Here is a 23,430-nt window from a genome sequence, read left to right on the forward strand (position 1 = left end):
CATTCATCTGTCAGTCCACCCACTGTCCATTCATCCAACTCTCCATCCACTCATCTTCCTGCCCACCAGCGTATGTCACCAATCAATGCCCATCTGTCCATCCATCCACACATCCGTTACCCATTCCCCCATCCATCTATCCACTCATACATACATACATCCCTTATCCCTCCATCCGTTTGCTTATCTAACTATATATTCATCTACCCATCAAAAATCTATCCATCATCTTTCATTCATCCATCCATCCATCCAACCATCCATTCATCATGCATCATGCAGCTTAAATCTGTCAGTAGACCATCCATCCTCCATCACCCATCCATTCTCCATCTACCCATCCATCCATCACCCATCTACCCATTCATCCGTCCATCCTCCATCTACCTATCCACATTTCCTCCATCTACCTATCCATCTGTCCTCCATCTATCCATCCATCCATCCTCCATCTACCCATCCATCCATTCTCCATCTATCTATCCATCCTCCATCCATCCATCTTTCCTATCTACCCGTTCATCCTCTATCTACCCATCCATCACCCATGTACGCATTCATCACCCATCCATCTGTCCTCCATCTGCACATCTATCCTCCACCTACCCATCCATCCATCCTTCATCTACCCATCCATCCATCCTCCATCCATCTATCCATCCTCCATCTACCCATCCATTCTCCATCTATTTATCTATCTGTCATTTGTCTACCCATCTATCCTCCATTTCCCTATCCATCCATCCTTCATCTATCCAGTTGTCCTCCATCTACCCATCCATCCATCCTCCACCTATCCATCCATCCATCCATCCTCCATCTATCCATCCATTCATCTTCTACCTATCCATCCATCCTCCATCTATCCATCCATCCACCCTGCACCTATCCATCCATCCACCCTCCACCTATCCATCCATCCATCCTCCACCTATCCATCCATCCATCCATTCTCCATCTACCCATCCATCCATCCTCCACCTATCCATCCATCCATCCATCCTCCATCTACCCATCCATCCATCCTCCATCTACCCATCCATCCATCCTCCACCTATCCATCCATCCATCCTCCACCTATCCATCCATCCATCCATCCTCCACCTATCCATCCATCCATCCTCCACCTATCCATCCATCCATCCTCCACCTACCCATCCATCCATCCTCCACCTATCCATCCATCCTCCATCTACCCATCCATCCATCCTCCACCTATCCATCCATCCATCCTCCACCTATCCATCCATCCATCCTCCATCTACCCATCCATCCATCCTCCACCTATCCATCCATCCATCCTCCACCTATCCATCCATCCATCCTCCATCTACCCATCCATCCATCCTCCACCTATCCATCCATCCATCCTCCACCTATCCATCCATCCATCCATCCTTCATCTACCCATCCATCCATCCTCCACCTATCCATCCATCCATCCATCCATCCATCCATCCTCCATCTACCCATCCATCCATCCTCCACCTATCCATGCATCCATCCTCCATCTACCCATCCATCCATCCTTCATCTATCCATCCATTCATCTTCTACCTATCCATCCATCCTCCATCTATCCATCCATCCATCCTCCATCTACCCATCCATTCATCCTCCATCTATCTATCCATCCATCCTCCATTTATCTGTCCATCCATCCATCTTTCATCTACCCATCCATCTATCCTCCATCTGTCCATTTATCTCTCCTCCATCTACCTATCCATCTTCCATCTACTCATCCATCCATCCTCCATCTACTCATCCATCTATCTTCCATCTATTCATTCATTCTTTCTCCATCTACCCATCATCCATCCATCACCCATCTAACCATCCGTCTTTTCATTTGTCCACCCATTCATCATCTCTTATTCACCCATCTGCCTTTGTCCATCCAACAGGTGAGGCAGCTTGGTTCACACCCCCAGAAGCCCTCAACTTTCCTAGAATAATGCCCCCAGCCCTGTGGCCTCTCCTCCTTGCCACCACCCCATTTCTCCTTGGTAGCTCTCTACGCTGATGCAGCCAAGTTAGAGTGAGTCCACAGCCTCTCTTCTCTGGTCCCCACTCCTGGGCTCCCCTGGTGGCCTTGGCCTACAGACTCACTGTCCTCTGGGTCCTCCTGTCCCTGAGCTCTTGCTGGCTGACACAGCTGCACACAGCTGGTGGGACTGAACTGTGAACACTGGCTATTTCCTACCGTCCTGCAGGCTGGCCAGGGCTGAGTGGCCTTCCTGGTCCTGATTGTGTGGCTACATGTGTCTGGTGTGGAGTCTGGCCTGGTGGCCAGGGTGGTTGCAGGGCCCCTGAGAACATCAGGGGCATACTCCAGGACATGCAGGCTCCTGGGGCTGTGTGTGTCACGGTCAAGAAGGAAAACAGACTGCACACTTGGCCTGAGGGCATGAGGAAGGAGGGGTGGCTTGTGGCCATTTCACAACCATCTGCATCAGCCTCTGGGACCCTGCCAGACCACACAACCCACAGGCACTGTTTGCAGGCACCATCTTGTGTGCACGCACCCGAGTTCCTGCTTGCCTGCTTCTACCCCACGGCACCTCTCCTTGCCTGAGACGCAGGGGATCATCTCATAAACTACATAACGGTCACTTGTTTCTTTTTACAGTTGCATACTCTTCTCTTCCAAGCCCATGACTTGTTTAGCTTTGGCCAAAACACAGGCCAGCCAGTAAGTGTGCCTCTAGCAGACAGGCTCAGGCACAAGTGTGTCCCAGGTGCCACGTGGGAGCCTCCCGCTCCTCAGCATGGGTCAGGGTTGTCCCAAGACGGAGGGCAGGGAAGGCTCACAGGGCACCTGAGGAGAGTGGAGGCAGGACCTCCACAAGGGAGGCAGTCTTGAAAATGAAGCTGCAGGCTCAAAGTTTGTGTTTTATTTATTTATTTATTTATTTGTGGTACTGGGGATCGAACCCAGGGCCTTGTACATGCGAGGCAAAAACTCTACCAACTGAGCTGTATCTCCAGCCCCATTGGTTTTATTTTTATAATATTTTAAAGACTGAGATGACATCACAGATCAGGCACGGTGTGTGGCCCACCTGTTGGCTCGCACTTGGAAGGCTGAAGCAGGAGTCGTGGGAGCCCAGGGGCTTTGGGCCCAGCCTGGGTGACATAGTGAGACCCCATTTCAAAAGAAAATCATACAGAAATAAAAAGAAATCAACCCAAATAAAAAAAAAAACTTGCAAAGTAGAATTGAGTGGACCATATGCAGTGCCCAGCGAGGCCGCCTATCCCGCCAAGGCCGGTCCCCCTTGTGCCCCTCTGGACAGCCAGGTGTCTGCTGAAGTCTCTGCTTCAGGGTCCCTCTGAGAGTCAGCTTCCCAAGGAAGTGGCTGTCCTCGTAGCTTCCTGTAGAGGGCGTGACGGTCCTTATCGGGTCTTCGCTGGCCCCCAGTCTCTGTCCTATTCCCAGGCCCTGTGCGGGGTGCAGGGTGCAGCAAATAGGACCACACGGTCCCTGTGCTCGTCTCACCTGCTAGAGGGGAGGTCTGAGCCAGGGCAGACAGGTAGGGGTGGACACACAGCACAGTGGAGTCGTGGGGAGTTGAGCTCCCCTCCAGGTGGGAAGGGCCAGGGGAATGGAGAGGCCCTGAGGCAGGGGCGGGGGCTGATAGGCACCAGGAGTGTGGCGCCCGCTGGCTGGAGAAGGGACCTGGCCACACCTGCTCAGGCTGCTCTCTCTCTCCCCAGTACATGGGCTGCATCGAGGTGCTCCGCTCCATGCGCTCCCTGGACTTCAGCACACGCACCCAGGTGACCAGGTGAGCCTTGGTGGTGGGGACGGGCGGGCAGGGCCAGGTTGTGGGGCCGGCTGTGGCTCCTTGGTGGCTCTTGCTCGGCAGACCCTGTTTTCCTTGGTGGGGCGGCACAGCCCGCCTGCCCTGTGTGTTCTGTGACTGTGGGAGGGGCTGGGGAGGGCCCCTCGCAGTGGACTCCAGGCGCTGGCTGCTCCCTGGGGCCTGCCCGGGAGGGGCCCGGGCCATCCTGGGCCATCTCACAGGGCTCGGAGCTGTCCAGAAGGGCCATTCAGGTTGGGCACAGCAGGGCCTGCGTGTGGGACCAGCTTCTTCCTGTGGAAATCGACTTATTCCCTAACTACGAACTTAAAATGTGCTCTTGGGTACAGTCCACACACCGCACCGCCACCTGTTCAGGGTGCACAAGTCTGTGCTTCTTGGTGTCTCCACACTGTGTGTGACCGGGCCTCTGTCTAGGTCCAGAACATTCCGTCGCCCCAGAAGGAAGCCCATCCCTACAAGCAGTCCCCCATCCGCTCCCAGCCCGCACCACAGGACTCCCCTGTCCTGGACCCCCCCGTCACTGGGTCACACACTGTGTCCTTGTGTGTCCAGCTCTCACTGAGCACCAGGTCCTCAGGTCCTGCAGCTGTGTCACCTTGCTCCTGCTGGTGACCAAGGGATGTTCCAGGGGGAGGGACTGTGCTGTGTGTCCCTCTGTCCTCCTGTGGACCCCTGGGCTGCCGCCTCTTTGCCGTGCTCGGGAGTGGTCACAAGCCTTGGTGGGTGCCTCTGTCTCTGGGGATGCCTAGAGTGGGAACGCTCCGTTGTCTGGTGACAGTGACTGCTTCCTCAGCAACGGCCCGCCCTGTGTCCCCGCCCTGTGTCCCCGCCCATTTCTCTGCACGATGCTGAGCTCCTCCAGAACCTGTGTCCTCTGAGATCCTCAGGGTCCTGCGCAGGTCCCAGCCTCCTGGGGACCAGTGACTCCCACACTGTTGGGGTCTCTTCATGCCCCCAGGGGCACCAGGCAGAGGACCCTGCCTGCTTGTCTGTCCCCTGCGTCTGACCCCTCCCAGGGCTACACTTGTCACTGGAGAAGGGAGTGTGGTGGCCTGGAGCTGAGGGGGCCGGCTGGTGGCTGGGTGGTGGCCAGCCCAGTCTTCCTCCTGGTGCCCCCTCCCCCGTCCGGCCCCCCATCTCAGCCCTGGCGCTCTCTCCTGGCTCCTTGCCCTCTGACCCCGTCCTCCCCGTGCCCCACTGTCTCTGAGCACCCGTCCTCTCTCAGTCCTCCTCCTCCTCACTCACAGGGAAGCCATCAACCGACTCCACGAGGCTGTGCCCGGAATCCGGGGCTCCTGGAAGAAGAAGGTGGGTGAGGTGGAGAGGGAGGCTGGGCTGGGGGGTGCCCTGGCCCCTGGGCTGGGCCCTGCCACGTCAGCCCATGCTCGCTCTGCCCACCCAGGCCCCCAATAAGGCGCTGGCCTCCATCCTGGGCAAGAGCAACCTGCGCTTTGCTGGCATGAGCATTTCTGTCAACATCTCCATCGAAGGCCTCAACCTCTCGGTGCCGGCCACCCGCCAGGTGGGTGCCACCCGTCCCAGCCCTCAGGCCCTGGGCCCCTCCTGGGGTCTCCAGGGCCCTCAGAGGGTCCAGGAGCATCCGATGCACACTAAGGTGGGGTGGGAGGCGTGGGGCTGGTGCATCACATGACGTCGCCAGGGACGTGTCCCTGGGCCACTGGAGTCGGGAGCCCAGGGCACCACAGCCTGCTCCCTGGGCCCAGGGTGGAGCATCCGCAGTGGTCAGAGCTGGGAGGAGGCAGGCCGTGCCGGGGAGAGCCTGGCTTCTGGCCTCAGGTGGAAGCAGACAGATGAGGGTCAATCAGGAACCCTGGGAGCACTGCCCCACAGGACCAGGGAGGCCCGGGGAGGCAGTGAGGGGCTCGGGGCCAGAGCCACCCAGGGGCCAGGCCTGCGAGGAGGCCAGCCAGGCCAGGGATGGGCCCCTGGGGAAAGGGGCCACACTGTGACCAACCTGAGGGGCCAGACAGCCCCTGCCCAGGGACTGGCGACGAGGGCCGGGGGGGTTCAGGAGACAACTGTGGGAGGCCCTCGCTGGCCTGGAACAGGTCTGGGTCTCAGGTGCTGTGGACACTTGCCGCTTACTCTTTCTGGTCTGAGAGTCAAAGGAGTCTGGGCTGGACGTAAGGCTGGGTGGCATTTAGGACGACCTCGAGGGAGCCTCAGGCAGGGAGATTCAGCTTGGAGGCTGGCTCGGGCCTCCGTGGAGGCAGAGGCTGGGGTGCAGGAGGGCATGCAGAGCCGGGTTGGGGTGGGAGCCCAGCCTGGGAGCAAGTGCAGCCGACTCCAGGGGTTTCGTTGGGAAGGTACTCCGCCCCCAGGGAGAGGGGCTCTGCAGCCGGAGCAGGTCTGGCTCCGTGAGGCTGGGGGGTGGGGGCAGCGGGCCCTTGCTACAGGGCTAGGTGGCGGAGGGATTCGGGGCCTGTGGCAGCAGCTCAGCTGGCGCCAGGACCTAGCCGCCAAGCCGGGAGTGTGGGGGCTGGGAGGGGTCTAGAGCCCTGTGCACATGGAGGCTGGGCTCCCTGTGCCGATGGATGGCCAGGAGCAGCTCTGCTGACAGTGAGGCCGTGGGGACCCGGGAGGGAGTCTCGGAGCACTCTTGCCTGCCAGGTGCTGAGCAGGCCCTGAGTGAAGAGGGAGGGGTGGCGCCCAAGAGAGGTCCAGTGGCAGGGCCCCAGGGGACTGCTCTGGAGAGGGTGGTGAGGCCATGAGGAGTGGGGCCAGAGGGCCAGAGCCTGGGGTGGACTGGGCTGTGAGGCCTCTACCACGTGCTGGAGGCCCTCAGGCCCATGTGAGGTCGAGCTCTAGACGGGGCTGCCCGAGGCCTCACCGTCTGCCCTTGTGAGGCGCTGACCTGGGGTCCTGCCGAGGGTTCTCAGGCTCCCTGAGAGAGCAGCTTGGCTGGGGTCCCCTGGAAGGCATGGGACTCCATGAGGCTGAGGAATGGACTTTTGGTGGGAGGACACGGCCTGCCTGATCATCACTGGGTTCTGAAGGGGCTTGAGTGACAGGTGGCAGATGAGGCAAATAAGCAAACGAGGTGGACAGTGCGTGGGATGGGCTGCTGGGGTGCGTCACCATGGCTGTGTGTCCCCCGTGTCTCTGTGGCTGTGTGTTGGAGGTGCAGTGTGAGGCGTCCACCAGTGCAGGCAGCCTGGTGACCGGACCTGACCTCACCCTCCCTAAGCCCGGGCCCCATCCTCCAGGGCCAAATGTCCTGGTGGGACTTGGTTGTCTTGGTGACCCGGTCCAGCCGTGGAGGGTGCCAGGTAGGGGAACCTGCACCCCTGCCCCTGCCTTCTTGCCCCCCACAGCCCTGCCCAGCACAGGGCCGTGGCGGGTCCTGCCTGGCAGCAGCTGGTGCCCTTCCTCCCCCAGGTCCTCGCCACCCACCACATGCAGTCCATCTCCTTCGCCTCAGGCGGCGACACGGTAAGGCCCAGCAGGACGGCGAGCGGCCTCAAGACCCCGTGGCTTTTCCTCAGACCTGCCTGGGGGGTGTGGCCAGGCAGGTCCAGCTGACCCTCCGCCTCTCCCCAGGACATGCTGGACTACGTGGCCTATGTCGCCAAGGACCCCATCAACCAGAGAGGTGAGGCACAGTGGGAGGCTGGCCCGTGGGGCATGGTGGGGAGCCAGGTCACCAGGTCACTGCTGTCCCCAGCCTGCCACATCCTGGAGTGCTGTGAGGGTCTGGCGCAGAGCGTGATCGGCACCGTGGGCCAGGCCTTTGAGCTGCGCTTCAAGCAGTACCTGCATGGCCCCCCGATGGCAGCGGTGCCCCCTGAGAGGTGAGGCCACCCCCACACACTGGGCCCGGCTCTGCCCTCCTTCCCTCGGCCCTGGGAAGGTCCCCACGGGAGGACTCGTGTCTTCTCCCTCCCAGGGCGGGGGGCCAAGTTTAAGTAGCAGGTCCCCCAAGCATCTGTCCAGCCGAGGCTGAGGCTACTGTGGCCCTGCCGGGGGCTGGACGGCCCTGCCTGCCACAGCATGCAGGAGGAGTGCCGGGAGGTGCCCACAGCTGTGCCTGCCACACCTTCACAAGCGGCACAGTGCCACCCTGTGGTTGTTCACGACCTGGAGGTGTGAGAACCCGCTGTGGGACAGCGGGCTGGCCGGCGGCCAGGGAGCCGGGGGACACACACCTTCGTGTTGGGAGCCCAGTAATGTACAGGCAAGTGAGTGGCAGCGGCAGAGTGCACCCAGGACGCTGCTGCAGTGGACGAGTCCCCCCAGGCAATCGGGGCCCAAGGGCGTCTGCAGTCTGAGGGACTCCACCACATCCTGTGTCCAGGTACCACCAGACATGTCACCCTCTGCTGCCTGGTGGCCGAGGTGGGTGAGGAGCGGCTGGCTCTGACAAGGTGCCGCCTCCGCATCCCAAGGGGACGGTGGAGCTGCTTCACAGCAGGCCCTGGTGGGCAAGGTCCCACTGTCCTTTCTACCCTCCAGCCAGTTGTTGCTCTGTCCCCAGGCTGACTGGGCTGGAGGAGTCGGCCTTGGGGGACGAGGAGGAGGCCGAGGGACACGACTACTACAACAGCATCCCGGGGAAGGAGCCACCCCCGGGTGGTCTGGTGGACTCCAGGCTCCCAGCCACCCATCCCTGCACCCTCGGGGCCCTCAGCCAGGTCAGCCTTGGTTCTGGGGTGGGGGACAGACCCCTGGACGTGACCCCTGCCTCTCCTGTGGCCTCAGTCCTGGGGTCTGTGTGCTCACCTTCATTCCCCCTCTTGTCCTTCATGGTTCACAAAGACCTTGGCCTGTGGCCTGCTTCGGACCTCCTCTGGCCTGGGCAGTGTGGTAGGCAGGAGCCCCTCTTGGTGGACAAGCAGTGACAGAACTGACCCAGTCACCACCAAGAGCAGGACCTCAGGGCCAGTCACTCAGAGGGCCTGGCCTCTCCTGAGGAAGCAGCAGGGGCTGGGCTCTGGGGGAGGAGGAGCTGCCCAGGAGCACAGAGCAGAGGGTCCGGGCAGCTCAGCAGGGGGTGCGGCAGCAGGAGGGTGGCGGCCTGCTGCAGGGCAGAGAAGGCAGCCCAGGCCGCCGTGGAGGTGGTGGCACCTAGGAGCCCTGGGGCCACTGCAGGCGCCTGGAGAGCCAGGGAGCCAGCAGGCTGAGGCCCGGCGTCTGGGCTGGGTGGGAGACGGGTGCTGCTGGGGAGAGGGCGGGCAGTACCCAGGGTCCTGCCTGTCTTCTTCAGGGCTCATCTGCCTGGAGAGACGCCTGCGGCCTGCAGTGGGACCTGGGTCCCTCGGGTTCAGGTAGGACATGTCCCCCATCTGCGGGTCACCCCAGGGCATACGCAGGCTGTGTGGTGTCTGCTGAGATGTGCATCGCTCCCTCCCGTGGAGGGGTCTCCTGGTACTCTGGGACGACTCTGGTCATGTGGCTCAAAATGCCAAAATGCCTGGGCAGGAGGAGCCCCCTCCCCAGTTGCAGCCTCTGTGAGTGGCCAGGGTCTTCTCGAGGTTCCCGGAACTTTCCACGCATGCTGGAGCCACCTGTGCTCCGAGTCCTTGGTGGCAGCGGGGGCCCCTGCCTGGGGCGTGAGCGGTCTCCTGTGCCGCGCAGGCGGACCTCTCCTCACCACTGTCACACAGGCCCCTGGCCTGGCATCGAGCTCCCTGCTGTGAATGAGGAAGCGCCCCCTCCCAGAGGGAGGCGCTGTGCAGAGGAACAGAGGTAGCTGCAGAGGCCAGACACCTCGCCTGTGCCCACGGCAGGAGAGCGCCCGGATGGGAGCCCAGGTGTCCCCAGAGTAGTGACATAATGAGACGTGCTGCCACCTCATGACGTCCTGCCCAGGATTCAGTTCTGAGAAAAACACAGAACAAGACTCGAGGACCCCCTGAGCCAGGAGGAGTGAAAGTCAGGGTAACCAGGGTAACCAGGGAGCGGCCACCCCTGGCCAAGGTGGAGCAGCCTGGCACCCGCTGGCCACCAGGTGGGCCAGGAGAGGCTCTGGAGGACCAGTGAGAGGCTCTGGGCCCGCCGGGGCCAGCTGTGGCCTTGGAGCTGGGTGAACACTGTAGGCATTAAGAAATGCCGCTGCAGGCTCCAAACCACACTGGCCACCGGGCACTCCATGTGCTGCTAGGAATGGGCGGGTCCTGCTGCTGCCCTCCCTCCCACTGACCCCTGCCCCTCCCCACCTACCCAGCCCAGCCGGGGGATGGCTATGTGCAGGCTGACGCCCGGGGGCCACGCGACTACGAGGACCATCTGTACGTCAACACCCAGGGCCTGGACGCTGCAGAACCTGTGGACCCTGCGCCCCTGCCCCCCGAGGACAGCCCCCAGAAGGACCTGTTTGATATGCGTAGGTGGGGGCCCCTCTCCACAGGCTGCGAGCCCACGGGTGGGGAAGGCCGACCTGCACAGGGCCTCTGTCTGTGGGGTCTATTGCTGGGCTGCTCTGGGGCCTTCCTTGGGGAATGGCCTCGCCCTCTGGGGAGCCCTGCTCCTGCCTCTGGACCCTACTACCAGAGCTGCCTGCAACTCGGTGAGGACCACCCCTTCCCAGGGTGACTGCAGTCCACAGGGAGAGGCACCGCTGCTCCCGAGGGATCCTTAGTCCAACCAGGGTCTCCGCTGGACAGGACAAGTGTGACAGTGGAGCCTGTCCTGTTCCCTGTGGGGTGTGCAGCCTGCGGAGGAGGCTCAGCTCAAAGAGGCCTGTGGGGAGGCCTGGAGTGTCTCACCTCTCCTGTCCCCGGCAGCCCCCCTCCTCCTGGGCGCTGTGGGGACAGCCCCCAGGGCCTGCGGGAAGCTGGAAGGCTTTTGTTTCCAAGCCCATGTTTTCTGCCCTCTGTTTCTTCTTCCTACTGCCGTAATGATGAGTGGTGGTGCCTCTTCAGTGCCCACTGGGTGCCGGGTTCTGGGCTGTCCTTCCCTGGTCAGGGAGGCCAGTCCGGCTCTCTCTGAGACTGCCCGACTCTCTAAGGCACCCTGGGGCCGCACACTCCTGACCCGGAGGAGGCGCACACGTGCTCCTGTCCTGCCCACAGGACCCTTCGAGGACGCCCTGAAGCTGCACGAGTGTTCGGTGGTGGTGGGTGGGACGGCACCCCTGCCTCCCCTGGAGGACCAGTGGCCCAGCCCCCCCACCCGGCGGGCCCCAGTTGCCCCCACAGAGGAACAGCTGCGTCAGGAGCCCTGGTACCATGGCCGCATGAGTCGGCGGGCAGCAGAGAAGCTGCTCCGTGTGGACGGGGACTTCCTGGTGCGTGACAGTGTCACCAACCCCGGGCAGTACGTCCTCACGGGCATGCAGGCCGGGCAGCCCAAGCACCTGCTGCTGGTGGACCCCGAAGGTGTGGTAAGCTTCGGGGCTGGGTGGCCTCCCAGGCTGCAGGAGGGTGTTGGAGGCTGCTTGGCAGGACCCACAGCTGCTTCCAGTTGAGAGAGGGCTTGGGGTGGACACAAGTGCTGCCAGGGCCAGGCCCGCCATGGCCTACAGAGAGCCCGCTTCATCCTTCCTGGGAGGCACCTGTGGCCCGTCCCTGAGGTCCTGCTGTTGGGGCTGGTGGGGTGAGGTGTGGCCAGCTGCAGACACTCCCCATCCAATCTCCACGACTCTGGGATCTGGAGGGTTTTTTTGGGGGGTTACCAGGGATTGAACTCGGGGGCCCTCGACCACCGAGCCGCATCCCAGCCCCATGTTGTGTTTTATTTAGAGACGGGGTCTCACTGAGTTGCTTAGGGCCTCGCTGAGGCTGAGGCTGGCTTTGAACTTTTGAGCCTCCTGCCTCAGCCTCCCAAGCTGCTGGGACGACAGGTGTGCACCGCCGTGTCCAGCTGGAATCTGGATCTCTAAGTCATCAGTCGTGTCTTTGATCTGCATCGTTTATCAGGGAGTTTTCTCTCTATCCTCTTGGTGCATTTTACAGTTGCTTTAAGCAAGGGAGATCTCGTCACCTCCAGTTTCTGAAGCGCTTTATAGTTTAAAAAGCATTTTCTAGTTTACGGGGAGCTCTAGTGTCAGGCATTTTCCAGCGTCCAGAGGCCTCTGGCCTCATAGGCAGGGTCCCCTGGGGTGGAAGCCACCTCAGAAGTGCCACCCGCTTTTCTGCCGGTCAGGTACTCAGGCGCCTGCCCTCCCTGACCCACTCTCAGGCCTCCCTTCCGGCCTGGCGTGGGATGGGCCAGCTCTGTCCGGGCCTGTTCCGTTTCCTGTAATGGACCCCTGCGTCAGTTCAGGTGCCCTGGCAGGTGGAGACGCTGTGCCCTGGCCGGCGGGGCCCAGCGGCTGAGCGCTGGCGAGGCTCTTCCCGGGAGGCCTGCAGCGAGCAGCTGGCGCTGGTCTCTTTGGCATCCATCGTCTGACTCAGTGACCTGTCCCCTCCTTTAGTGCAGGTGTTTGCACTTGGCGATTCTGACTTCCGAGTCTTCCTCTCTAAGATTTCCGGGGTGTATCACTTTCTGGGGCTATTTCAGCAAATGGCCATAAACCGTACGGCTTAAAGCCACAGACCTTTGTTCTCCCACCTTCTGGAGGCTGAAGTCCAAACCTGAGGTGCGGGCAGGGCTGAGTCCTGGGAGGGGACATCTGGGCCCGGCCCCTCCCCCTTCCTAGTGGGTGCCGGCTGCCGGCCGGCCTCCTGCCCTTGGCTGGTAGATCCATCTCCCATGCCCACGGCCTCCACATCCGAGTGCTGTCCGTCTTCCTGGATGTCCCTGGTCCTAAGTTTTCTTCTTATAAGGACACCAGTCATTGGATCGAGGCCCCCCCCCCGGGTAGTGCAGACGCTCTCAGGTTCCGGGCTCGGACCTGTCAGGACCTCTGAGAGGCCGCCCCTCAGCGCCCTGTGGGAAGCGCGGCCCAGGTCCTGCTGCGGTTCTGAGCTCTGAGGCTGGTTCTGTGGCTAAACCCCGGAGTCCTCTGACCCAGTGGCTCTGACTGGGCTGCAGACGGGCCCCTGGGGGAACATGCCAGTCAGCAGGCCTGGACAGGGCAGGGGCTGGCCTCTTGGACTAGCCCCTGAGCACCGATGCCAGGTCTCTGGTCCTGCAGGTGCGGACAAAGGACGTGCTGTTCGAGAGCATCAGCCACCTCATTGCCTACCACCTGCAGAACGGGCAGCCCATCGTGGCCGCTGAGAGCGAGCTGCACCTGCGTGGTGTGGTCCCGCGGGAGCCCTGAACCAGGGTGCGCACCCTGCCCCTGCCCCTCTGGGCCTGGCCTCCCTCCTGACCGCCCTGGAGGACAGCTGGGACGGGGTGGGGAGCAGCCAGGGGAGTGGCTCGGCACCAGGTGGGGCCCGGGAGCTGTGGGTTGGTGGCGTTGGGACCTGCAGTGGCCAGGGCGGGGGCTGGAGTCTCCGGGGTCTCTGGCCGGAGAAGGGCTCTGGGGTGAGGTGGGGGCTGGGGAGTGGCAGGACGAAGGAGAGGCTGGCTTTAGGGATCTGGGCGCCCAACCGGGGCAGGAGGGGACAGCAGGGGACTGTGGAATTTTCCTGGCCAAGCTGCTGGCCAGGTCAGGCTGCTCTCGGGTCCCCATGGCCACGGTCTCCTTCTGGTCCCCTTTCCTGGATCAGCCTCCCCAGCTCAGGCGGCCCCTCCCTGCTCCCACCAGGCCAGAAGGCGGGGTGGCCCGTCCGTGTGTTCTCTGTGTGCAGAGCTTCCATGTCCCTTCCCTGGGTGTGGGACTAGGCAGCACTAGTGCAGCAGTGGTGGCTGCCTTCCCTCTCACAGGCTGACATTCTGAGACAGGCTCAGAAAGGTTAAGGCCTTCCCCTGGGCCACACAGCAGGAGCATGAGGGAGTCCCAGCCCTGTCACAGCCTGAGGTCTCAGGGACCTGCCTCTCCTGCCCTCTCTCCACACCTCTCCAGGTCCCTCTCAGATCCACGTCTCTCTCAAGCTGCTCGGCCCAAGAGGTCCCTAGAATGTCCATTACTGAGGCCCTCTGGTTCGGCCCTGGGCCTGGGTGGCTCACTCACCTTCCCTTCTTGCCTGCAGGCCATGGCTCTGCTGCCGCCCAGGTGCCCTGTCATGGCCTCGTGGTGCTCGGCCGTCCCTCGGACCTCTCAGGCCAGGACACCTTGCCACTGCTGCTCCTTTCTCCGCATGAGCCTCTGGAGTGCCCCCTGCCTGAGCCCCACCTGCTGCGAGGCTCCTGCGGCCAGGGCCCCAACCCAAAGACAGACCCTTTCTTGCCTTTAAAGGAAACGTACCAAAACGCAGCCTCCTCTGTCCCATGGTGGGCAGCAGTCTCCTGCCGGCTGGACTTGGCGTGTGTCCCTGGAGCGTGAGGGTTCCTGGCCCTGGTGTGGACTGGACTCCTGTCCTGGCTGGGCTGCCTTTCCAACTGAGGAGCTGCGTGCACGCTGACTGTTTGGGGGGGAATCAGGTGCTCGGGGGTCTCAGGCCAGGCCACTCACTGACACTGGGGTGGGGCAGCCTGGGGCCCTGGTGGTCACAGTGGCACCTGGGAAGCCCCCTGCCCATTGGTACAGGAGGAGGGATGTGACTGCCCACCAAGACGTGCCCACAGCTGCCCTGCCTTCCCCTCCCAGCCGTTGACCTGGACTGGACACTTGAATCTGTAACTAACCCTGGGCATGGCCACAGCCTCTTCTGTGGGCCCACCTCCACATGGACGGGTTCTGGTGGGCATCCAAGTGGAGGCCCAGGGACCCAGGTTGGCCTTGGGGCTGTTGGGGCGCAGACAGTGGGCCAGGGACCTGGCTGGGAGCTACACCCGACCTGTGGGCTGGCCCCCCACCCCTCTGTTTCCGCTCCAAGATAAAGTGAACTCAGCCCTGTGGACTCGCGTTACTGGTCTCTGTGGAGACGCCTGGCAAATCTCCCCAGAGCTGCAGATGTCCTCAGGACCCCACCTCTGGCAGGCTGGGGTCAGAGACCTGGAGACCCAGAGCCATCAGTTCACTCACCATTCCAGCCAGCCATCTTTAACCCATACATCCATCTATCCACCATCCAACCATCCAGCCACCATCTGTCCATCCATCCATCCACCATTCATCCATCATTGATTAATCCATTGATCATCCTCCACATCCATCCATCCACCATTCATCCATCCATCATCCATCCATCATTCATCCATCCATCCAACCATCCTTCTACCCATTATCCATACCATCCACCTACCATCCATCCATCCATTCATCCATCCACCATCCATCCATCCACTATCTATCCACCATCCAATCTATCCATCCACCATCCATCTATCCATATCCATCCATCCATAATCCACCCATCCACATCATCCACCATCCATCCATCCATCCACACCCAGTCATCACCCATTAATCCACAATCCATCCACCCACCATTCATCCACCCAAAATCTATCCATCCATCCATCCTCCATTAATCCATCCATCCATCCCATCCATCCACCATCCATCCATCCATTATCCATCCATCGACAATCCATCCACTCACCCACCATCCATCCACCACCAATCCTCCCACCTTCCGTCCATCCCATCCATCTGCCATCCATCTATCCACCATCCAACCATCCATCCACCATTCATCCATCATTGATTAATCCATTGATCATCCTCCACATCCATCCATCCACCATTCATCCATCCATCATCCATCCATCCATCATCCATCCATCATTCATCCATCCATCCATCCTTCTACCCATTATCCATACCGTCCACCTACCATCCATCCATCTATCCATCCATCCACCCCATCCATCCATCCATCCACCATCAATCCTTCCACCCCATCCATCCATCATCCATTCATCCATCCAACCATCCTTCTACCCATTATCCATACCATCCGCCTACCATCCATCCATCCATTCATCCATCCACCATCCATCCATCCACTATCTATCCACCATCCAATCTATCCATCCACCATCCATCTATCCATATCCATCCATCCATAATCCACCCATCCACATCATCCACCATCCATCCATCCATCCACACCCAGTCATCACCCATTAATCCACAATCCATCCACCCACCATTCATCCACCTAAAATCTATCCATCCATCCATCCTCCATTAATCCATCCATCCATCCTCCATCCATCCCATACATCCACCTTCCAACCATCCATTATCCATCCATCGACAATCCATCCACTCACCCACCATCCATCCACCACCAATCCTCCCACCTTCCGTCCATCCCATCCATCTGCCATCCATCCATCCACCATCCACCATCCATCCATTATCCATCCATCTACCACTTATCTATCCATCCACCACCCATCCATCTATCCACCATCCTTCCATTCCATCTGTCCATCCATCCCATCCATCTACCATCCATCCATCCACCTTCCATCCACAATCTATCCATCCACCATCAATCCTTCCACCCTCCATCCATCCACCATCCATCCATCTATTTTATCCATCCACCATTCATCCATCCACCATCCATCCATCCATTATCCTTCTATCCATCCACCATTTGTCCATCCATTCATCTACCCACCCACCCAACCAACCAACCGTCCACCCAACTTCCTTTAACGTGTCGTCATTGAGCACCTCTTATCTGCCAGTGCTTCTGGTGGACAACAGGGATGCAAAAGTGCCCAAGACAGATCTGCCCTCATGGTTTAATTTAAGTGACATTGATCATTAAATCTATAGTGACATCTGTGAAAAGGAGAGAGTCCTGGAATTCAGAGAACCGAAGCAATCTGGAGAGCTTCTTTGTGGGAATGACACAGGGACTATAATTGGAAGATAAATGGGAGAGACTCAGGAACAGGGGTGGAGTTCTGTGCAGCACTGGCAGCAGGTGCAAAGGCCCTGTGGTGTGTGGAGTCTGGCATGTTTAGCTACAGGTAAGATCAGAGGGTGCAGGGTAGAGGACACAGCCTGAAGTGAGGCGTGGTGCCAGGGGGAGCTGCTGGGTCTTTTAAGCATGGGGTGCTGAGAGATCCTTGGGTGGGAGGTTTGGAGTTGACAGGGAAGGACTCGGGGAGGAGATCTGGGGTCTGCCGGAAGTGTTGGGCAGTGTCACAACAGGCCCTTGTGGACGAGAGCTCCTGTGCTCTGTTCCTCGCCCACAGCCCGGTTCCTCCAAGGCGCAGGCCTCACCCCCACTCCATCCTCACAGAGTCCTCCTGCAGGGAGGCCCATGTCCTCCCTACTCTGCAGCTGACAACCGGAGGAAGCCCAGGAGGCCACACAGCTGGGTGGCAGAGCAGGCCCCGCCCCAACGCGCCCTCCTGCCTGCTGGGCTTGGGTGCCCCGGGGCCAAGTGGGTGAGGAGCTTGACCTGGCCCCAGAGGCTCTCCCACCCCGCCCCTTTCTACCTTCCACTAGCCAGTCAACAGACACTCCTGGCCCTGGCCTTGGCCTCAGGGAGATTTGGGGTGGGGGACAGAGAGGAAAGGAGAGTCCTGGGGTCAAGTCTGGCTCTGAGCAGCCCGGCGAGCTGCTGTCCTTCCCTGGACTGCCCATGGGTCCCGCCCCAGGGGACAGGAGGTCTCGCTGTGGGTGGGAGTGCCCCTGGGGCAGCCCGGAGGTGAGCCGCCCAGAAGCCTGCACCTGGGTCCTGCCCACCACCAACAGGGCAGACAGTGGTGTAACGCGATGGAGCCGCAGGGGTGCTGTGGCCGCTCTGGACTGGCCGTGGCCTGTTCTTCCTCTGGGCCTGTGCCGGGGCTGCCCGGGAAGCCTGGGATTCAGGCCTTGTCCTGGGAAGGCTCCTCCTCGGGGTCGGGATGCCGGGCCACTCAGCCTGTGGAGGATGCGCCCTCCCTCTCCAGCCAGGCTCTGAACCCCAGGAGATGGCTGGGGGTGCCCGGCGGTCTCCACACTCTGTCAGCCCCAGGTTGTGCAGAGGGAGGCAGGGGGCCTCCTGGGCTGGCAGAGCCTTCATTTGCTGACTGATGGGCAGAGTTCCCCGGCTTGAAGGGCCGGCCCCTCCCGCCCCCCAGGGTGGGGGCCATAGGGGCAACCGGGCAGGTGTGGGGTCTCTGGCTCAGTCTCCAAGCCCCGAAGTGTGGCAGGTGCCAGGAGAGGGAGCAGGCTGGGCCGGGGCCAGTACCTCCCTGGCTGGGAGGCTGTTCCCTACAGCAGCGTCTGCCAGACGGCGACCCGCCGACACTCGGCCTGGGCGTCTTGTGCTTGGCCTGGGGGCTGAGGTGAGATCCAGGGTCTGAGGCACAGGAAGATGTGGACACTTGCACAGAGTCACGCCGTAGGGAGTGTGGGCACAGGGCCAGAGCCCTAGCTGAGCAGTTCCAGGTTATTTTCCAGAGTCGCGCAGCTCGAAGGAGCTTGGTGTCCTTCTGGACCATCCCTTCCCTTGCTTGGGCCATGGTGGACTCAGACCTGCCGGGTCACCAGAAGGCCAGCAGGGCCCTGCTGACTTGGCCACCCCATCTGTGCAGCGCCAGGGGCCTGGAGGCTCCCCAGGCCGTGGGGCATCTCCTGCAGGCCAGCAGGGGTCGAGCGAGGGTCCTGCTGGGCGTCAGACCTATCCATGTGTCTGGAAAAGTCACCAAAGGCTGCACTGTGCCAGGTTGGGCCTGGGGTCGTGGCAAGGACCAGACCTCCAGCACCCTTCCTCCCAGGGGGCCTCTGCCCAGCAACTGCCTCAGGCGGGGTGGGGGGAAGATCAGGCTCCCTGGAGCTGGGGGAGTGTCCCGCCTCTGGTGTGTGTCTCCCCACCAGACAGTGGGCTGTCCTCGTGGGGGTGGCACAGGGGAGGCCGTGGCCATGTCGGGGTGAGCAGAGCGGGAACAGCCTCGCTCCCCATCGGGACCACAGGCCTCTCGCTCCGCCTGGTCCAGGGATGGACGGGGGCTGCTCAGGAGGCCTCCGTCCATTCCTGGAGCGGCAGGCTCCTGGGGAATCTCTGACCTCACGAGGCGCTGTGTCTGCCGCTCCAGTGGGTCCTGGCCACCCGCCATCTGGCTGCCTCACAGGGAGACTGAACAGGGAAGTGGCTGCCTTGGTTGCAGGCGAGGACCCTGAGGCTGGGGGCCAGGTGAGGACGGAGGTGGAGTGGGCTGGCTGGCAGACCACTGGGGTCTCAGCGCTGCCCCGGCCTGGCCTCAGCCCCAGCTGACCCTCCCTTGTGCACCTGCCAGTGGCGTGGCCCTCCATCGTGGCCCGGCGCCCTGTGGCCAGGGAGCCACCACCTGCACGCGTGGCACCCTCCCTCTGGGGCATAGGGCTGGGGGCCTCACCTCCCTCAGGATCTCCCAGCACCCAGGCCACTGACCCAGCAAGCAGGTCCTCAGCCACCCTGACCTGAAGAGAAGGTGCAGCCCTTGGGCCCTGGGGGTGGTAGAATAGCATATTCTATGTACATGGAGTGTAACTTCCCATTTTTGTGGTGGTACAGCCCGTCGTATATTCCTATAAGCCCATAGGAAAGTGAGGGCCAGTTCATTCCACTGTCTATCCCATTCCCATACCCCCTCCTTTCTCCCCATTCCCCCCTGCCCAATCTGGTAAACCTCCACCCCACCCCATTGTGAGTCAGCAGCTACAGATCAGAGAGAACATTGGGCCTTTGGTTTCTTGGGATTGGCCTATTTCACTTAGCACGGTAGCCGCCTATTCCAACCATTTACCTGCAAATGCCATGATTTCATTCTTTATGGCTGAGTAATATTCCATTGTGTACATGGACCACATTTTCTTTATGCATTTACCTATTGAAGGGCACCTAGGTGGGTTCCATAGCTTAGCTACTGTGAATTGAGCTGCTATGAACACTGATGCAGCTGTCTCAGTACAGTACACCAATCTTAAGCCCTTTGGGCATAAACCGAGGAGTGGGATAGCTGGGTCAAATGGTAGTTCCATTGCAAACCTTCCAGATTTTCTGAGGAATCTCCATACTGCTTTCCAGAATGGTTACTCCAATCTGCAGTCCCACCAGCAACGTATGAGTGCACTCTTCCCCAACATCCTGGGGGGGTGGGGGGTCGACCGTCCTGCTGGAGGGCCACCTTCCCTTCGCCTACACACCTGCTGCCCCGAGGCCTGGTCCGACGGGGGTCGGAGAGGCTGCGGCGCTGCTCTGACGGACGCCCTCGGCTGTGGCGGGGGTCGGATCCCGCCGCTCGCCGCCCCCGCGGGTACCGGGAGGCTCCGCCCCGCGCGGCGGCCGCACTCGGAGGAATACGGCGCGGTGGGCGGTTCCGCGCTGCGGGCGCTGAGCTGCGGCCGCCGAGCTGCGCCCAGGCCTGCGCCGAGCCTGCGAGCCGCGCGCTGCGTCCCGGTCCCGTGGCCGGTGAGTCAGGTCCGCCCCGTGCGGCCCGCGCCCGCGCGGGCGCCGCGTCCCGGGAGAAGCCGCAGGTGGGCGGGGGCCGGGGGCGGGGCCGGCGCTGGCGGCCACCCCCCGCGGCTGGTCCTCCCCGGGGACTGGTTTGAGGGGGCGCCCGGGTTTGAGACCCTGCAACCGGGGTGGGTGGGAGAGGGCCTTTGCCTCCTGGGGCTCCCCGCAGCCAGCAGCCCCTCCGTCTGCTTCGGCCCAGAGTTCCGCCCCTGCCCCTGGGAGCGGGGAGCCCCACCCCTGTTCTGCGCAGCGCCGGCCGCCCCCAGCGACGCCCTCCTCCCCCCCTGCCCCTCCGGCCGGTTGGATCCTGGGGGACCAGCACCGCCCCTGGCCCCGCTTCTCTTCCCAGACCTGGCTGCTCTTCTCCTGGCTCCTGGCTGACCGCTCCCATGAGAAAGAACAACATGTGGTTTTTGGAACGGCTTCGTGGGTCCGGGGAACACGGTGCCGCCCGGGGAATTGGGGGCGAGTCGGGCGACAAGGCCTCCAAGGGGCCCCGGTACAGCAACGTGCTGACACCCGACAAGATCCCTGACTTCTTCATCCCTCCCAAGCTGCCCTCAGCGCCAGCCGAGGCAGAGGGGCCCGCTGAGCTGGGCCCGTCCACCTCAGAACAGAACCTGGCCCCGGCGGCCCCGCGCCGCTCACCCCGGAGCCCCCGGCTGCCCGCCAAGCTGGCTGCGGAGAGCAGGAGCCTGCTGAAGGCGGCCACCAGGCACGTCATCCAGATAGAGAGCGCTGAGGACTGGCCCGCCGAGGAGGCCACCAGCGCTGACCCCCAGACCCAGGGAGCCATGTCCCTGGCCTCGGTGCCCAAGGCCCAGACGTCGTACGGCTTCGCCACGCTGGCTGAGAGCCCCCACACCCGGCGCAAGGAGTCCCTCTTCCACAGTGAGCATGGGGCCCTGGCCCAGGTGGGCTCCCCGGGCCCAGGGCGCTCGCGGGCAGGCACCAGGGCCAATGGGGGCGAAGGGGGGCCCAGGGAGGCCGGGGGGGCCCTGATGAGCCCCAGCCGCTACTTCAGTGGTGGGGAGAGCGACACAGGATCCTCCGCCGAGTCCTCCCCATTCGGGTCCCCGCTGCTGTCCCGCTCCATGTCGCTGCTCAAAGGCTTCGCCCAGGACGGCCAGGCCAAGGTGAGCCAGCTTAAGCACTCCGTGGGCCGCCATGGCTCTCTGTCAGCTGATGACAGCACACCGGACACCAGCCCTGGAGTCCGTCGCCGCCTGACCCGCCGGGCTGCTCCCGAACCGGGCCCCGAGTCGGGCCAGGCACCTCGAGGGGAACACACGGTCCGGATGGGCCCCAGGGGCAGTGTTCGCCTGCTGGCCGAGTACGAGGCGGCCCAGGCCCGCCTGCGGGTGCGCCTGCTGGCCGCAGAGGGCCTCTACGAGCGTCCCTACGACGGCCGCAGCATCAACTGCTGCGTGGGCCTGTGCCTCGTGCCAGGCAAGCTGCAGAAGCAGCGTAGCACCATCATCAAGAACAGCCGCCACCCTGTCTTCAACGAGGACTTCTTCTTTGATGGCCTGGGGCCCGCCAGTGTCCGGAAACTGGCCCTCAGGATCAAGGTGGTCAACAAGGGCAGCAGCCTCAAGCGGGACACGCTGCTCGGGGAGAAGGAGCTGCCCCTCACCTCCCTGCTTCCCTTCCTGTGAGGTGCAGAGGGAGAAGCCCTCTCCTCCATGTGGGCCTGACCACAGTGCTTCTGGGGGCCAGGGTAGATAGGGAGGTGGGCCTGGCCCCGATGCCCCTGGGGGTTTCCTGGATCCCAGTGGAGATCCGAATATGACTTTTCGTGAAATGACCCTTTTGGAGGAGGAGGGTGGGCTGCTTCCCAGCTGAACGTCCCCTCCCCCCTCCCGGGCAGAGTGACTGAGGTTCTCAGGGTCTGGGAGTCCAGAGGTGGCCGAGGCCCCGGGGCTGAGCTCAGCCTGGCCTCTGCTGCACCCCGCTCTACCCAGACACCCAGGGAGCAGTGCCCGACGCCCCCCTGAGCCCCGAAGTGAAGGGCAGGGGTGCCCCTCCCTGTGTCTAGAGCCTGCGCTACCTGCAGCCCCCTGCAGCCGGCTCTGCTTCCCCAGGCTCCGCTCAGCCATTGCTTCTGGAGCAGGAAGTAGAGCTGCTCCGGGGAGTGCAGTGGAGTTCTGGCCACGCTCTGCCTGTGGCCCCTCGAGGTCCCTTGGGATCGTCCACCTGCCTGCTGGCCACCCTGGGTCAGCCCTCCCCCACACATGTAATGTGGGTGGGCTGTTGTGGGGTGGGGTCTGGACGGTGGGACTGGCCTGACTTGGTTCTTCACCTGGTTCTTCGCTGGCCACTGGTCTCCCTGGGTTGGCTGTGCACCCCTGAAGGACTTCTGTGCGGATTCCCACATTCCGCAAGTCTGTGGCAGGCTGCCTGTGGGCAGTGAGTCGGTAGGACCCTGGTGGAGCCCCCTGCTTGGCTGTCATCCCTTGTGCGCCTTGTTCCTCCTGACCCCAGATTTCCAAGTCCCACGAGGGAGGTGCGGAGCAGACTCCCCGGGACCCAGAGCCGGTTCTTGCTGCACGTCCCTGGAGCATCGAGGGCCCAGGCCTTCAGTGGGGGCAGCAAGCAGAGGCCCGTGTGAGGTTGAATGCTTGGAGCCACACACCTCCCTTCTCGGACTCTGACCTCTCCTGTTCCTTGTTCTCCCAGGGGGGGGCCCCTATTTTATGTACCCCTGCACTGTTTGATATCTGTGTGTTTGAAGTTGGCTGTGGATAAATCCTTACGGCACCTCCCCCACACGTGTTTGTTTATAAACGCTGTTTTTAGTTCAATAAAGGTGTTTCAGGAGTGCAGAGGCAGAGGTCTGCTGGCTCCGCTGTCTAACAATGAGGGGAACTCGCTGGGGAGATGCCAGGGAGGATGGTGGGGCCTGAACTCCTTTCTGATCCTCTGCTTTGGAAGACTCCGGGGTGGCAGGAGATGCCAGGCCTATTGCCAGCAGGTCTGGGCACGGGAGACTGCCCACACCTCCAGCCCCACCAGCTCCTCCTTCCAGCAGCCCCCAGCAGGGCTGGCACCTCACCCTGTCCCTACCAGCTTCTCACTTGTGCAGGGGCGCGGGAGGTGCCACGAGGGCCCTCCCAGCCCCATCCTCTTCTGGCCACTGAGTTCCTCTTGCTGGGGTGAGGAAGGCTGCCTCTGTCCAGCGATGGGTCTCCTCCTCCTCCCCACCCTGAGTGTGCCCCTTTATGGGTGGGGAAAGGGAGGTGCAGAGGAGAGGGCTGGGCTGGCCTTGAGTTCAGGACCCTCAGAAGAGCAACCCGCAGGACTGGGCTGGGTTG

The 23,430-nt window shown here is 61.9% G+C and overlaps 2 protein-coding genes across 3 annotated transcripts in view; both read left to right on the forward strand.

Annotated features, from left to right (window-relative positions):
• Window positions 1-14,623, forward strand: part of Shc2 (SHC adaptor protein 2) — a 17,729-nt gene extending 3,106 nt beyond the window's left edge. The window contains exons 2-13 of the mRNA XM_046444463.2: window positions 3,721-3,791; window positions 5,078-5,138; window positions 5,233-5,352; window positions 7,230-7,283; window positions 7,392-7,443; window positions 7,516-7,642; window positions 8,326-8,482; window positions 9,055-9,115; window positions 10,015-10,173; window positions 10,862-11,172; window positions 12,868-13,002; window positions 13,814-14,623. Of these exons, the coding sequence (XP_046300419.1) occupies window positions 3,721-3,791; window positions 5,078-5,138; window positions 5,233-5,352; window positions 7,230-7,283; window positions 7,392-7,443; window positions 7,516-7,642; window positions 8,326-8,482; window positions 9,055-9,115; window positions 10,015-10,173; window positions 10,862-11,172; window positions 12,868-12,996 (1,302 nt within the window). The 3' untranslated portion in view covers window positions 12,997-13,002; window positions 13,814-14,623. The remainder of the gene's footprint in view (window positions 1-3,720; window positions 3,792-5,077; window positions 5,139-5,232; window positions 5,353-7,229; window positions 7,284-7,391; window positions 7,444-7,515; window positions 7,643-8,325; window positions 8,483-9,054; window positions 9,116-10,014; window positions 10,174-10,861; window positions 11,173-12,867; window positions 13,003-13,813) is intronic.
• Window positions 14,624-20,004: 5,381 nt separating this feature from the next.
• C2cd4c (C2 calcium dependent domain containing 4C) lies at window positions 20,005-22,947 on the forward strand. Of its 2 annotated transcripts, none has more exons than XM_046443676.1 (2): window positions 20,005-20,071; window positions 20,466-22,947. In XM_046443676.1, the coding sequence occupies exon 2, from the start codon at window positions 20,506-20,508 to the stop codon at window positions 21,772-21,774; it is 1,269 nt and encodes a 422-aa protein (XP_046299632.1). In that variant the 5' UTR covers window positions 20,005-20,071; window positions 20,466-20,505; the 3' UTR covers window positions 21,775-22,947. The 2 variants fall into 2 exon arrangements, with proteins under 2 accessions (XP_046299632.1, XP_046299633.1); XM_046443677.2 differs by having other exon boundaries at window positions 20,070-20,136.
• Window positions 22,948-23,430: the final 483 nt, after the last annotated feature.

Source organism: Marmota monax, unplaced genomic scaffold, assembly GCF_021218885.2.
Source record: "Marmota monax isolate L192 unplaced genomic scaffold, Marmota_monax_Labrador192_F-V1.1 WCK01_AAM20220418_F8-fsc00102, whole genome shotgun sequence".
Taxonomy (NCBI): Eukaryota; Metazoa; Chordata; class Mammalia; order Rodentia; family Sciuridae; genus Marmota; species Marmota monax.